We start from the raw sequence: 16,306 nt of genomic DNA on the forward strand, positions 1-16,306 counted from the left end.
TAATTATTTATACATTTTTATGTAATTATGGATTATAATATATATATATATGTATTTCAATCATTAGAAGATTTTCTTTCTTTATATGAATAAATTTAAATATTGAATTAATTTTTTTATTATATATATATAAAGTATGGTTATAAAACTTAGAAAATGATTGGAAGGTATGAAGTTGGATTTTATGCATCTTACCAAATAGGTCTAAAGATTTTGACCAGAATTTTTGATACTCTAATGAGTAGTAAATAACCAAATATTATTTAAACGTAAATTTATAGCCACTCGTTGTATAGCAACCAAAAAATTAGAATATTTGACTCAGCATTAAATCACTAAAAAAATTACGTCGTTTAAGTAAGGCTAAATAATTTACTAAGTTGACGCAATGACATATGTATAAAGACATTTACATGGAAATAAAGATTATAATACATGGTGTATTATAAAATAAAATAAAAAGTACATGGTGTGATTAGTTTTCAATTAAAGTAAATTGTTTTAAGATTGCTTGAACTTATAATACATGATTAGTGGATTAGGAAAAACAGAGAGGACCGATATGATAATCTTATGAAACTGAAAGGCAAAAACTTACCATTATTGTATTCTTTTAATTTAATTTAATGTAAGCGTGTGCATAAAATAGTCCTTCTTTAGAATTGTATATTGAAAAAATAAAGAAAGAGAATCTGATCACAGATTTTACTAGTATTATGAAGTATGAACCCATACAAAATCTAAAAGGACATTAATATGTCTACTCATTTTTTTATAAATTAATCTTTTACTTTAATTTAATGTAAAGGTGTGCATAAAATAGTCTTCCTTTAGAATCGTATATTGAAAAATAAAAAAATAAAAAATCTGATCACAGATTTTACTAGTACTATGAAGTATGAACCCAATACGAAAAGCTAAAAGGACATTAATATGACTACTCAATTTTCTATAAATTAATAGGAACATTTTGGTCAAATTTTTGGAAGGTTAAAAGTACATATTTAAAAAAAAATATGCTCAAAAGTGTGTATTCATTTAATTTGCCATAAACATACTATTTGGTATTTATTACCAAAAGTACTTTCAAAATAAATTAATGTAATAATTTGACCAAAAAGATCATAAATAAATCTAAATTGTCAAGCCTAACTTCTAAGACGTATATTAGAAATTTGGAAACTTCACATAAGCAATTCTCAACTTCAATTTCAAGTGTCTGAAAGTTTGACTCTGAAATGATTGAACACTAAAACCTTTGATGGAATAGTGAAGCTCATAGGTTATATCAATCTGGACATAGGTAATTTGCATCTTCGTCGATATATCTATTTCATTGAGCCTCTCTCTGAGATGATGCCAAGATTGTTGCACTTTTGGTGCAGGTAGAGATTTACCAGGCAAGAGATTTCCCTACCTTAGGACCGTTACAATTACGATCAACGTTCACCAGGGAGACAGTTTTGAAAGATCAGTTGAATTTAACAGATTTCTGGGTTGTTCCATCAAGTAGAGGAAACAGAATGAGGGACAACATCAAGCAATCACATCACTAACAATAAACAATTGGAATATAATCACAAAATGGCTCAACAAAAACTTGATTAAAACAGAGAGAGCGAAGCATCAAGCAAGAGCACCCACATTGAAGGTATCCTCTAGACGCTTGGATACCTCAACCATCCAGTGGTTCTTTGAAGCCAGAATAAAATCAAGACTTACCCGATTATAAAGAATCAGTTCCACATGATCTCTGCGGGAACTTTTTTCAGAAATTAAACTACAAGAACAGAAAAGACTGTCAAACAAGTAAAGAAAAGACGACAGCAAGCTGTACTAAGTTTCAAGTTTCATTTATACATAAATAGGTCACTGCTTAAAAAAACCCAGGCTATCCATCTTAAACAACAATTCATACGAAAGGGAAGAAAAAGGTAACACCAGTTCTGCTAGGCTCATTGCCAAATTCAGTATGAGAAAGATATCTGAAAGTATAAATCTAAGGTTGGTCGGTGATGTATAACTGAACAACATTCAGGCTCTTGATGCCTCTTTTCAAATCCCAGGCTTTCGAACGTCCCATTCCATCCTATGACAATCTCCTGTGCAAATTTGCTAGGCAAATGCAAACCTGAAGCAAGAAAGGTTGTTCACATTTCAAACTTCAGTCCAAAAAAAATCTAGTGTGCATGCAGCTTTGTGAAAACTAGAAAAATAAGTCTTTACAGATAAGTTCCATAGCAAATTAGAAGTATAAAAGATGCTCATACATCTCAAAGAAAAGTACGGACCTCACCAACACTCCTAACTCTTTCTTTTTGAGAATGAACCATCATTTGTAACTCTAGATAGTATACATACAGATATAACCATTTAGTTATACTAGAACCACTATGACGATTCATTAACTGATGGTAATTTCAATACTACTACTCTAACACAGAGAACGTGCAGCCACAAACTTTTTCCTCCCTCAGTTTCAATTTCTTTGGTTGTTTTTGACTTGACTATGGAGTTTAGAAAGTGAAGAAGACTCATGAAACTTGTGGTCCTAAACTAAAGATATGTAGAATGTACCAAAATATCCTTTAACATTGTGGTTTTAAACATTTCATGTGGAAAGTTGGAATTAAAGAGTTGCCAAGAGAAAGAGGCACTAATAAGGGAAGTAAGACAAAACAAACTGAAACAAAGGGAGTAAATAACAAAAAGTTTTCCAGCTAAAAATTGTATACCTTTGGATGGAAAACAATAATTGCAACTAGTCTGCAAATCTCACTAAAAATCCATGCACTTGACCTAGTTCAATTGCTACAGCCAAACACCAGCAACTACGCATAAACTCTAGTATAATCAATTTACAAGAAAAACAGGTCGTTCAGCAATTAATCTTTCAACGAATGCAATAAACTTGAGATTCAGTAGAGTTGAAGACAAAAGATGATGGGGCAAAAAAGATCTCCAGAGCAGAGACATGTATATATGCAAGACAGAAATACAACTCCGCATGTCATACATTCATAAAAGAGAAGCCTTGACATAAATCACAGAAGAAATATGGCATAGAGGGAGCTTAAATTAGTTCACATCCAACACTCACTTGTCTAAGTTCCACGCCATTAGATTTTAATCCTCATCGCTGTCATAAACAATTGCCATTCTGCGATGAGCAGCTGGAATCTTCCTAGGAGGAGATTCTTCATCTGACTCAATCCCTTTCCGCTTGTGACTCGATGCTGGTTCCCTTAAATTTTGCTTCGGCTCCTGATGAAATTTAAACCACAAAAAAGAAGGAAGAAAGCAAGAGAAATGGAGTAAATGACTTTAACAATCAAATTTCAGATAAGTCAATTCATCAAATTGCATGGAACCGGAATCCCAAGTTAATGATTTAGCATGCAAAGAAGTGTTAACCAGTGCAGAACAATTCTTTTAACCATAATAGAGAACTCTAAAAAGCACTAGAAGGTACGGGTAGAAAGAATATTTCTGTGATAGATCAACTTTAGTGCAGGTAGGACATAGCATGTTAACGGGGGACATTCTGGTTCCGAAGGTTTGAAATTGTAGAATCATTTCCCTGTAATCTATGCTACCTTCCAGTCTTCCCTCTAGAAACCAGACACCATAAAAGTGCGTAGCCTGCCTCCTGCTGAGGTGTGGTTTTTTAAGACTCAGATTGTTTGCAAGGTATAATCCTATTTGAACTACTTGTTGTCAACCAAATTAGAAACTAGATTGAAACATGTATACCGTCATTGAAAGATTAAATTTTAAAGGGAGATCCCCTGATTATTGCATTTGATGACTCCAAACAGGACTGACTACCAAATATGGTGGTCATGATCATGTACTCAGAAGAATCAAACTTTAGAATAGAAATTAAAGAAAGAATGCACAGGAGGAGAGTGAAAGATACAGAAGGCAGAAAATTTTTCAAGATCAGTGCCATAAATAATTTCCACCTTCCAGTAAAATCTACAGATTCACTGACTTGCTGAAAAGATATCGTTCTTTTTTTTTTACGAAGGTAACAAGTTTGTATATAAATCTTCAGCACTAAGGCTGGGATCCCAAAAATTTACAACATGGAGCTACATACTAATGAGTAGACTAGGCTTAGCAAATATAAAAAGAAAAACTATCTCGAGGTCCTATTTCATCTTAGGAGGATCCTAAGATGTCTATAATGTCTACAGGATCATCTATATGCTCAGAACTACACCAATAGCATGAAGTGATTTAATGCAGTTCACTTTAATCCTATGTAAAGGGCTACTGATACTTCAAAACATCTTAAATTCCAAATGGTCCATCATATCACTGCTGAGACAATTCTCCATCTGTTTTTGTCTATCTGCCATTACCCTCATTGTTCCAGCTTACTAGAGCCTGACCTTCTCTTTCAAGCATAGTACACCTTATGCCCCTGAAGCTAGTGAACAGTTAGATTCCAAATTATCTTGTTTGTTTTGAAGTTAGATTCCATTTTCTCTACCATTATGTTTGTGTACCGAAGTGTCCCCTTTTTCTCATCATTTGATGTTGCTAATGCTGTCTCAGCATGTAAATAGGAGCACGAAGCACTGGACACGCATCTTCATCTGGACTCTTACTTAAAGATAAAATTCATTGAAGAAAACTTCGCTAATCATACAGAAACTATTTGGGAAGAGGGAAGAGTAGAGATTGGGCCAATTTATGTGCTGGTGGGACTGGGGACTGCCTATAATAGCAATCATTTGCTTAGGTATGCAATCAATGATTTGGAAGTTGAAGAGGGTGGCAAGCAGTGTAAGATATGTGGTAGATAAGGACAAAAGTTAAATTTCGGCAATTTAAAATAGCACTTCAAATTCTATATTATTGTTGAAGAAGGACTACATTGAACTTGGAGTTCTACGACAAGAGTGATGAGCTATTAAGCACCTTCCACCTCCAACTCTAAGGTTGTGGGCTCGAGTCACCATGTGAGCCAAAAAAAAAAAGTGGGAGCTCCAAGGGAGGGTGCCTTTCACTTCAAGAACTTTTCGTATACACCGAACTTGACGCATTTTTCATTTTATTTAAACAAAGAAAACTAGAGAGAAAATTGCATAACCACACATTAAACCTAAGTTGCTGAACTCGGGTGCGGGTGTCCGATAGGGTGTGGATCTAGAGGCCGGATCCTTCAAGATTCGGGGTATGGATCCATGTATGGATACGAGTGTGGGAATGGGGATCTGCCTAAAAATAATTAAAATATCCAAAGAGTAGAGTTATAAAACCTAAATATGAGATATTATGTGGAAAACTAGAAGAGAATTATGGAAGATGATTAAAGGAAGAGGAATGATATTGAATTTTATGTATAAAAGGTATTCAATCTTTTTCAATGTCATCTTAGCTTTTGTATTGATTATAGAAATCATTAAAACTATCCAAACTTTCCCCATCGATTTTGGTCGAAGTACCTAAAATCGATTGACCAAATCCGACACGACACCCACACCCACACCCATGTCGTGCGACACGGATGTGACACCAAAAGTGAAGAGTCTGAGCGACTCAGCATCAAACTACCTAAATACCTAAAACATTTTGAAAATCCATACAACAAGGACGAAGTTGCAATACATTAAAAGTAAGCAGTGAACTCAAGTAGCCATGTCAAAAAAATATGAGCTCAACTATTTCAAAAATCAATATAGCCTTCACGTAACACCCTCATTTCATCCATTTATTTTCAGTCTTCACATTTTTTTCTTAATAGATAGAAAAAAATTTAACTCGTATATTATGTATAAGCCATTCTGATTTATCTCCTCAAATAACTACCCATTGCATATGACGACCTCACTAACTTCTCCAAAATGGAAATTTGCACCTGCCGGCACCCGCAATGGTTTACTCTTGTTTACTATTGTGTCATTCTTGTCGAGGGTCCAACGTAAACAGCCTTTGTATCGGTACAAGGTTTGCGTACGCTACACCCTCTCTAGGCCCACTTGTGGGATTACACTAGGTATGTTCTTGTTGTACTATTGTGTCATCTAGCATTTCAAAACCTAGAAGTATGGAGTGGAAACCCATCAATTTCTATACGCATGCTATTATAATTTGATCTCTACTAGTCCTACAAAAGCCAATTACTTTTTCATGAATATAAATTCAACCAGCATAGGAAAATGTGACCATGCATCAAAAGCATGTAATTTTAGAAAGAGTTGCATTGCTTAAGAACAGCCCTTAGGGCCTCGATGCATGCTACAAGCGAGCGTAAGAAAATGAAACACCAGGAACACAAAACACCTAATGAGATATCCATATCTCGTAAGTGATTATACGGATCGCACTCATCATCCAATATTCTTCTTCTCTTGAGTATAAATAAGCCAATCATTAACCAATAAAACGATATTGCCAAAAAAAAGGAATAACAGTTTCAATTTCCATCAAGAGGACATTTATTGTTGTCGAATAACTTAGGCAACTTAAATGCATTAAAAAAATTATTTTGCTCATGCAAGGACATTTATTGTTATCGAATAACTCAGGCAACTAATATACATTCAAAAAAAATATTTTGCTAATGCGATGTAGGGCACTTTATTTTCAACTCTAAAGCACTAGAGAACCATTTTTTGCTGCAATTGAAATGAGACCTAGGCGGAAACTACTAATACTGCATTTTGTTCATGTTTTCTTTGTATTGTCCTCTTCTGAGCTTATTATTTAACATAACCTTTGCATGAAATTTTAGTGTTCAGAAAGAGTTCTCTTCATGAGAAATGTTGATATATGGATTATGTCCGCCTATTACTTTAACTAAACCTCGTGATTTAATTTCTCTTTCTAGCCACATCCACGGTCAATGAATCAAACCATTTGTCTTGAGACCATATGGTAATGTACCCCACATTTCCATGAAATAATGACCGCCAAAATTGCTACAGCAGCAAAGAAACAATTATTAAGTATCAAGCTGCATAATTGCTTCAAAAGTTGATCTTTTTTCCATTAAAATCATAAGTCCAATAAGGTAGAGTGAACAGTTGGAATCTTTTACGGTGCATCTTTGATGTAAATCTTCTTAGTCGATAATAGCTCTACATACCAATTCTACACATTTAAGCCTCGATTCAAACTAATTTCGAGTTGGCTGCATAAGTCTTTTATATCAATCTCGTCCCTTCAAGCCTTGTTAAGAGGATTCATAATAGTCAAAGTTTTTCAAAACTAGTTGTCCACGTACAACCAAGGTCTATCGAAAACGACCTCTCCACCTTGCAAAGGCATGGGAATAAGGCATGCGCCTCCGCGTACAGCCCACCTTCCCTAGACCCCACTTGTGAGATCTCACAAGATTTTTGTTGTTCTTGTGGTTGTTCACATACCAAAATCATCTTTATATGGTTTCGGACCAACAAGTCACGTTGGTAGAATTAGTCCCCACACACAAGTATATATATACATCTTTTTCTAACCTAAAGGGATCGACGAACAATAAATACCAAAGCGATCAATGATATAATTGTAATGCCCCATTTTGGGAGGCGCTGCATCTTGGAGACGTATAGTGTGTATACAAACACTTAATCAGAAGTTTGATGCAGTTAGTTTTCTTTTAACATTAAAAGTAACATCCGAGCCAACTTGTGCATGTCACGAATAATTCACCGATTACCAGCTAACTCCAATCAATACATGTATCGAGTTACTTTACTCACTAAGGCTAGGACAGACGGAAAGATACCCCTGGAATCTACTGTGATTCTATTGTTTGTCAGAAAAATAAACTTCAACCAGAAGTTCATAGGTTAAATTGCAAGGCAAGTTTGTTCATCAGAAATATTTTCTAAGTTTTAGGAACAAAAACTCGAATTGACAACGAGAATTTCTTCCAAAGACTCTACCAACAAAAATTGCCTTTTCAAAAAATTTAACACTTGAATAAGTGTTTTTATACTAAATGCACTTATCATCATTAAATCAGTTCTTATAAAAATATTAGTATTTTCAAAGATTTGAACACTAGATGAATAAGCTAGATAAGGTAACTATCCTTTTGAAATCCAAGCTGACAGCTTTGTAGCTTTTGTCATGCTCTTAGATATTTAATTTAATACGACATAACAGGTTTCACATTTCGAACAATCCTATCTCCAAACTATTACACAGCCAGAACCACAGAAAAACCAGATATAGCAGTTGATAGCTTGTAGTGCCACCAAGTTGCGGCAAAAATGTAAGGGAAAGGGATATGGTCATACGGCAAGCAGCCCATTTGGTCTTGAAAGTCTCACCAACATATTTAGCAATCATTAAGGTCTTACTCAGAAAGTCCAGCTGAGGAAGCCTTACCCTGACCAACATGTTTATAAAATTATTCTCAAACAAATTACTGGCAGAGAACATCTGACACGTATTCCCAGGAATATGGCATGCAGAGTCGAGCACTAAACAAATCTTGTTGAACCATCTCACTAACCAATATGAGAAGGCCTATGTGTCTAGAAAGTTTACAACAGTACTGGGACAAGAGTTTAAAACAGGCAGATTAAGAAATACCAAACAAAAGTAAGGAATTTCCCAGTAAAAGTTTAAGCTTCTCACAGTTACCTATTAATTAAATGCAACACATGATCAAGAAGATTCAGATGGTTTATTACTAGAATATGAAGAACAGCTTCCTACCTCCTCCTGTTCCGACTCTTCATCATATGCTTCTTCCTCCTCACCCTGATCACGCTCTTGCTCTTCTTCATATTCCGGCTCCTCCTGGACAGCCCTTCTACGTGGTGGAGACCTCTCTTCCTCCTCTTCTTCCTCTTCGGTTTCATACTCAGACTCCTCCTTCTCGCTGTCATCAAAATCAACAGGGCGTCGAGAATGCTTTGGAGCAGACAATGATGTTTGCCTAGGAATATCTTTCTGACAAAGGGGAGAATCTTCATGTTAGCCGATAAAGTAGCAAAAAATAACAAGAAATTTCTTTGATTCCACTTGACTTCTGCACCTTCTTTGCATTAATGATTCGTTTCTCAGCTTGAGCTTCCATTTCTAAGTCTTCATCAAAGCGACGGCGAGCAGCAGACCGTCGAGAGTCATAGTAATCAGTATCCTCTTCCTGATGATGGGAGAAAATTCCAATAGGCAGATAGGAAAGATCAGAGTGGCAACTTTTTCTTATGAAATGCTGAGTAGTTCAACTAATGTCTTCCACAAGGCAACACTTAAATAAACATTAAAACGTGTTTAACAGATAATTCACCCACTTCAGAGCAAGCAGGAATCAGGAGGTTTCAATATATCATGCCACTGAATAACGCTTTCCTACAATATGCATGACAAATGAAAAAATATATATCTAACCTCCTCAGGCCCATCCTCCAAGAAACCAGGAGAGAGTTGGCGCTCCCTACGTAACGTAGGCATGTATTTTCGGCTGACCTTCTCCTTTTTCCGATTGAGGAGTACACCTGCCCTGATTGTTTGGCTTTCAGCCTTCATAGACAAAAAGAAAGTCAGAGTCAACTTATCAGCTACAACGTACCAAGAGCAAAATAAAATCCATTACTCATCAATTTTACCTTCTCCTTTTGCTCTTTCTCCCTCTCAGGGTCAATGTCGGTGAAACAGTTCTTCACTTTGTAAACTTTCTTATGACGTGAATCAACAAGGGCAGTCAATAAACGGTGCGAGTTTGATGTCAATGATGAAGGCATAAACCTCATCTTGTTTAAAATTCTCCCTTGTGATTGTAGTATTCCCTGCGAGTTGGGTGTTTATGCTAAGGATCACAATGCAATAAATGTTTCATAAAGTACATAGACTATAGGTATTGAGATAAGAAAAATTTAATAGTATTCAATAATAAGAGGGAGACATGCAGCCTAACTTTTGTAAAAGGAATAAAGATCACAGGTTGAGGGAGGAAACTGGCAAACTGTCTGAAAAGTTGAAGGGAAAGGAGTCTTCAGGTGGCAAGGAAAGATAAGCACAATGTAGGGACAGATTAAGAGGGGAATTCACATGTGTTCAAGGAGATTTGTGCAAGGAGACTGCCGAGAAAGTCAACAACTTATTTCTTCATTGCAAGTCGCAGGCAGGTTATGGAGTATTATTTTGAACCTTTAAAGCCTAACATGGGTCATGCCAGGCAAGGTTTCTGAACTTCTCAGAAGCTGGGATGAAGTAGGATTATAGCTAAAAATAGGTGTAGGTGGAAACTCATCCCAGCATGCATGTGGTTGACAATGTGGAAGGAGAGGAACAACAGATGCTATGAAGGTGTAGAAAATGAAGTGCAGAAGATCAAGCTTAAATTTATCTTGCTGATCTGTTTTAGGTGTAACCAGTTATACTCTTAATGATTCTGTGTCTATTATTGATGTACTTGATTCATTATAGACAGAGATAGAAGCATTCTAGAGTCCATTTGGTAAATATGGTTACAGCACTACCTAAAGTACTGTTCTGGATAAATAATTGTTTGTTAAAAAAAAAAAATTGTCTGCTGATTTGAAGATAGGACCACTATTTTCCAAGAAATTTCTCAGCCAAAGTAACTAGGATTTTGCATCATATATGACAATAGACATGAGATTCACCTTTCCATGTCTAAGAAACAGGTGTGAATGATCTTGCTGCGCATCTTGGGTAGATATGTCCAGAACTTCATTTCCGATCATTAATTGCACACTGCCATCAGACCATTCCACAAAGCGAGCATTGCTTTCTACCTACATACAGAAACATCCATTCAGTCAGTAGCAAGAAATGCTAAATGAATCAGAAATTTTCTTGATCTGTGAATCCAAACTCACATAAATATTAAAGTGTTATTTAAGTATGATCAATGATAAATAACTAACAAGCAGTCCACCTTGTAGAGTTATATAGACATGCAAGTATCTGTTTCTACTTTCTATGTCAGTCTCTATGACCAAAACACAATGTTTCCTTTAAGACATAATCCTTACTCTTTTTTTGCTGGAGGAGGATTTTACTTGTCATTTCATAGTCCAGCGTTGAAAGCTTTAGCTCCAACATAGACATCAACACTATTTGACCAGCCACCGAATACATTAAATTCAAGATAACCTATTAGGTTTTTGTAAGAAAGACTAGACACATAACCTATTATTGTACCTCCTCGTTTTCTTGATTTCATGTTCATTTGATGTTACCTTATGCCTTTTGTTTCTTCTTTTTTCCCTTTTGTGCTTGTCACATTATAACTGTGATTCTTAGTCAGCTTGCAAGCACCTTGACAGATTCCACGAGTACTTGCTACTCATAACTCTTCCCCCGGGGCTTGGACAGTTGTGAACCGCAAAAAGATCATGCTTCAGTTGGGATTGAGATTTTGAACCCGAGAACCCCTTTCAGAACCCACTTCTTTGACCACTAGGACACACTCTCGAATTTATCCATCCATTAACATTTTGATAATTTTAATTATTATGTGGAATTAGTACTTCAGAACAACAAAAGTTCCATTTCTTGTAAAATAAGAAAGTCTCCTAGCATCATCAGACAACCCATGCCGTATAGCTCAACTTATACTGATGAATCAAGCACGCAACATAAACAAGTGTAAAATTCACATACAGTTGTTGAGCCATAGAGCTCAACTTACACTGATGAATCAAGATGAGATGATTTTATGATCCATCCCCAAGCATATATGTATAAATGAGTTTATTCAAAATTCACTTGCAGTTTTCTTTTTGGAGAAATATAATTCACTTACAGTTGTCGTGCCATCAGGCTTCCTAACTTTCCTCCATCGAACAATGTTGTTAACTAAGCTGAGGCGCTTCTTGGATCCAGATTCATCAGTCACGAAAGCATCTTCTTCAACGTATGTCTCTGGATCAAAGGGCTTGGGATCAATGCCCATTATGTTAGAAACCTTGATCATGCTCATCTGCATCATAAGAAAGTGAACAAGTAAAAAGTTCAGGAATAAGCACCAAATGATATTTTTCAATCATTAAGGTTCGGGTTGATAAAAAGGCGGAACGATAATGACAAACATGAATGAAGTTTTAAATATATCACAACTCCACATGAGCAATAGCATCTTGTGGACCAATTGAATTTGCTAGTTATAAAAAGAAATAACTGGACACAGTTTAGCCTGATTAGAAGTTTCTCCAATAGAAGCTTAAAATCTATCCAAGGTTTTCACAGCGGATAAGACATAATACCTTGGATTTAAAGAATCCATGTTAGAAATTGGACAACTCAGCTGCAAACTAAGCAGGAGGGGGGGTGACACGAAAATATTGCGGAATTACATCAGTAGAAACAAGAAAGAGTACTGACGTTATCTGAATAAGTTGGTGGTGGACGCAATGGGATCTCCAGCTCTAATGGGGGCCCAACTGGTTTTTCCTTAATTTTAGATTCCACATGCTCTTCTTCAGACTCGTATCCACCATCATCTTCAGGTATTATATCTTCTTGCTGCAATTTGCCGTAGCTAGTTTCTTCATCCATTAACTGCAATGAAAAATATTTTAAATCCCTAAGTGAACCAAACAACTACTAAAGTTGAAATGTGTAGCACTTGTACAAACATTTTGCTCCTCATCAATTTTATTCCGAACGACATAATCAGCCTCTTCTTCATCCTCTGAATCCCCAAACACATCACGAATCTCCGGAGCAGAGGATAAGTGGGCCTCATCTTTCTCTTCCCCAGGAGATCTACTGCAAAACAGAAGATCACTGTGATAAAAAAAAATTGGATGCTAAAAAACAACATAGAGAAGAATTCCATTTTCCAAGATGAGAAATCGAAATTCCACCAACCAACTTATGCAACCAAACCTTTTATAATATGTTTTATGCTATTGTCCACATGCTAATTGATATCAAATGATATGAAGATTTTACAATAAATAAACCCTAGCAGAATCAGCAATTAGCAGTTGCAATAGGACTCATGAGCTGATTATGAGAATACCATAACATAAATCTACATTCTCCCTGAGCAAAAACATCAGGAGGAAGGGGGGAGATAGTAGAGACAGGAAGGAACAGCAATACCTTGGACTTCTTGCTTGATTTACTTCCTCGTCTTCATTGTCACCGTAGTGGTTTTCCTCAGATCTTTCTGACTCACTGTCAATTACATCCCGCCTCCTACTAGTCACTACTCTTTGACCATATTCTTCTTTTTCATCACTCTCTGACTCTCTTCCTTCACTTTGTGCCCTCTGATCACCAACCTCTATTTCCTGAGAACTCTGATCTCTTTCACCCTCACTCTCTCCATGCCCAGGATCAACTTCTTGCATTTCACCTTCACTCTCCATCTCAGCTTCCCCTTGCCCTTCTACTTCACCTTCAACATCACCATCTCCTTCACCTTCACCTTCACCTTCACCATCATCATCACCTTCACCTTCACCTTCACCTTCACCTTCACCTTCACCTTCAATATCAACTTCTCCTTCGCCTTCGGGATCCAAGCCTCCATCCCCGTCATCCTGAAGCAGAAAGAAGTAGCAAGGAACAGTTTCAAAGTCCAAATGTTATGTAACCAAACACAGAGAAGAATGAAAAATGTGAATTCCAATTCCAAGAAGCAAAGGTAACATTGACTGGAATTATGAAGCTTTTATTTTGTTTGACCAAGACATAAACACATGAGAGCATGTTAGATCACTTCAAGTAATGTCCTCAAGTAGAGGGCTGAAACAATCAAAGAAAACTACAGTACTATGGCCCAGTAAATCTTCATACGCTACATCTATAAATAACACCAATAAGCAATAAGACTGCGCATCAGAGATTATCATCCACGATTCCAACCATCGGTACAAAATGTATATACCGACAATTATAGGAAAAGCATCCCCTAATTCTTGTTTTCCAAATAGGATTCAACTTTTACAAATTCATTCAATAGGAAATTCAAAGGTAATACTATAAATAGTGTCTCTTTCATCATTCATTCAGCTAACATGCCATAGAACAAGTAAGTTCGTTCAAACCACAGAACTGGCTACACATATTCAAGATTATTCAAGATTCCTTTCCTTGATTTTTTTCCCTTCATACAGCAGTACTAAATTGCACTAAACCTGTTCATTTATCCCTTCAAAATCATTCTTGTACCCTTAGAACCAATAAACATACCTTATATATAACCAATTAGGGCCAAGTTCAAAAAAATCAGCAGAAAATCAAACAAAAAAATATAACATTCATTCACCGACTAAAAACTCAACAAGAAAACAACTCGATTAATCAAAAACATCGAAATTCAGATTAAAATAAAAAAGATCAAACAGATTATTCAAGATTCCTTTTCTTGATTTTTTTTCCTTCACATTAGTACTAAATTGGAGTAAAGCCCTTCTAAAATCATTCTTGTACCCTTAGAACCAATAAACATATCTGATATATCACCAACCAATTAGGGCCAAGTTCAAAAATTCCGCAGAAAATCAAACAAAAACATATAGCATTCATTCACCGACTAAAAATTCAACAAGAAAACAACTCGATTAAGCAAAAAACATCGAAATTCAGATTAAAAAAAAGAAAAAAATCGAACCGAAGGCTGACGATTGGATTCATGTTCGGATTCGACCTCCTCTTCTTCTTCCTCCTCCTCTTCCGATTGGTCACCGAACAGGTTTTGCATCATCTGATGCCTCTTCTTCTCTTCACCCACCATGGCTCCTCTTTGCTTTCTCTCTTCAACTCGCTGCTTTTTTAGCCTTTTTCCCTTGAGTTTCTGAACACTGTTTTGTAACGCCTCTCACAAACTGTGTGAAGCTGAGTAATATCACACCTGTATTAAAAGGTTTCCCTAAACTGACTGACAGTCACAGATAAAACATGACAAACCAATGATAAATTTAAGAAAATATAAAATAATTAGGTTTTCCAATTTTTATTTGCTTGTCTTTTTTATATTTGTTACAAGCGGTGACCCATTGCGTACTTTTCACACGTAGCATCTTAAGCGGTGATGGAAATTGTCTGCGAGCGAAACAAACTGTGGGTCCCTGTTTGTAATCTGAGTTGGATTTATTCACAACAAAGTCAAAAATGTTTTCAAACTTATTTTGGGCTTTAGTTCTTTTAAGGAGAAGTCATAAATGTCCTTACCGATCGTTTAGTAAAATGCATTACAAAAATAATATATACATTAATTTTAGAGATAATTATATATAGGGAAAATTGTATATAATAGCAAATTAATAACCTAAATTAAATGGAATAGCTAGGGTTTGATTTAATTGTGCTCCATAGCAAACATTAGCTAAAATTTGTCAGCGTCTCTCTCCCAAAAATCTCGCTCGTCTCTCTCGCTTTATACACAGAAGTGTATAATTTTGTTTCTGTTTTGTATAAAGCGAGAGAAAATTGTATATACACATGCAAAAATGTATATCTTTGTGTTATACACTTAATTATACAATTTACAAATATTTTACTTCAAATATTGCAGAGAAAAAGGCCAACGAATTATACAATTTCGAATTATACAATTGCAATGAAATACAATTTTCTCTAGCTTTATACAACAGAAGTGTATATATTGTGTTTCTGTTTTTGTATAAAGAGAGAAAAACATATATCTTCTTGCTATACACCTATAATTATGCAATATACATACATTTTAATTCGATTCAACTGTATGCAAAACAAATTATACAACTGCAGATAAATAGGCCAGCGAATTATACAATTTAGGCCAGCGAATTATACAATTGTATATGTATAGCAAATTATACAGTTTTATGTTTGCTATGGAGCGCAGTTATGCAAAGTTTGTTATAGCATACAAATATGAATTTTTTGTTTGCTATATGTGAAAGTTGCCCTTATATATAATAGCAAATTAATAACCTAAAATAAATTGAGTAGCTGTGGTTTAATTTAATTGTGCTCCATAGCAAACATTAGCCAAAGTTTGTCAGTCACCTCTCTCCCAAAAATCTCGCTCGCCACTCTCCCTCTGCTCGCCTCTCTCGCTTTATACACAGAAGTGTATAATTGTGTTTCTGTTTTGTATAAAGCGAGAGAAAATTGTATATAGACATGCAAAAACATATATCTTTGTGTTATACACTTAATTATACAATTTACAAACATTTTACTTCAATTCAATTGTAGACAAATGCAACTTTTATACAAATATTGCAGCGAAAAGGGCCAACAAATTATACAATTGTAAATTATACAATTGTAGTGAAATATAATTTTCTCTCGCTTTATACAACAAAAGTGTATAAATTGTATTTCTGTTTTTGTATAAAGCGAGAGAAAAACATATATTTTCTTCCTATAC

The 16,306-nt window shown here is 35.4% G+C and overlaps 1 protein-coding gene across 2 annotated transcripts; it reads right to left on the reverse strand.

The window, feature by feature from the left end:
• Positions 1-1,832: 1,832 nt before the first annotated feature.
• LOC101254888 (protein LEO1 homolog) lies at positions 1,833-14,795 on the reverse strand. 2 transcript variants are annotated; one of them, XM_010320547.4, is made up of 12 exons: positions 14,561-14,795; positions 13,045-13,487; positions 12,573-12,702; positions 12,319-12,495; positions 11,741-11,917; positions 10,596-10,727; positions 9,576-9,755; positions 9,358-9,489; positions 9,002-9,112; positions 8,680-8,916; positions 3,101-3,264; positions 1,833-2,131 (listed from the first exon to the last, which is right to left on the reverse strand). In XM_010320547.4, the coding sequence occupies exons 1-11, from the start codon at positions 14,681-14,683 to the stop codon at positions 3,127-3,129; spliced, it is 1,980 nt and encodes a 659-aa protein (XP_010318849.1). In that variant the 5' UTR covers positions 14,684-14,795; the 3' UTR covers positions 1,833-2,131; positions 3,101-3,126. The 2 variants fall into 2 exon arrangements, with proteins under 2 accessions (XP_010318849.1, XP_004235967.1); XM_004235919.5 differs by having other exon boundaries at positions 12,573-12,705.
• Positions 14,796-16,306: the final 1,511 nt, after the last annotated feature.

This window comes from Solanum lycopersicum, chromosome 3, assembly GCF_036512215.1.
Source record: "Solanum lycopersicum chromosome 3, SLM_r2.1".
NCBI classification, from domain to species: Eukaryota; Viridiplantae; Streptophyta; class Magnoliopsida; order Solanales; family Solanaceae; genus Solanum; species Solanum lycopersicum.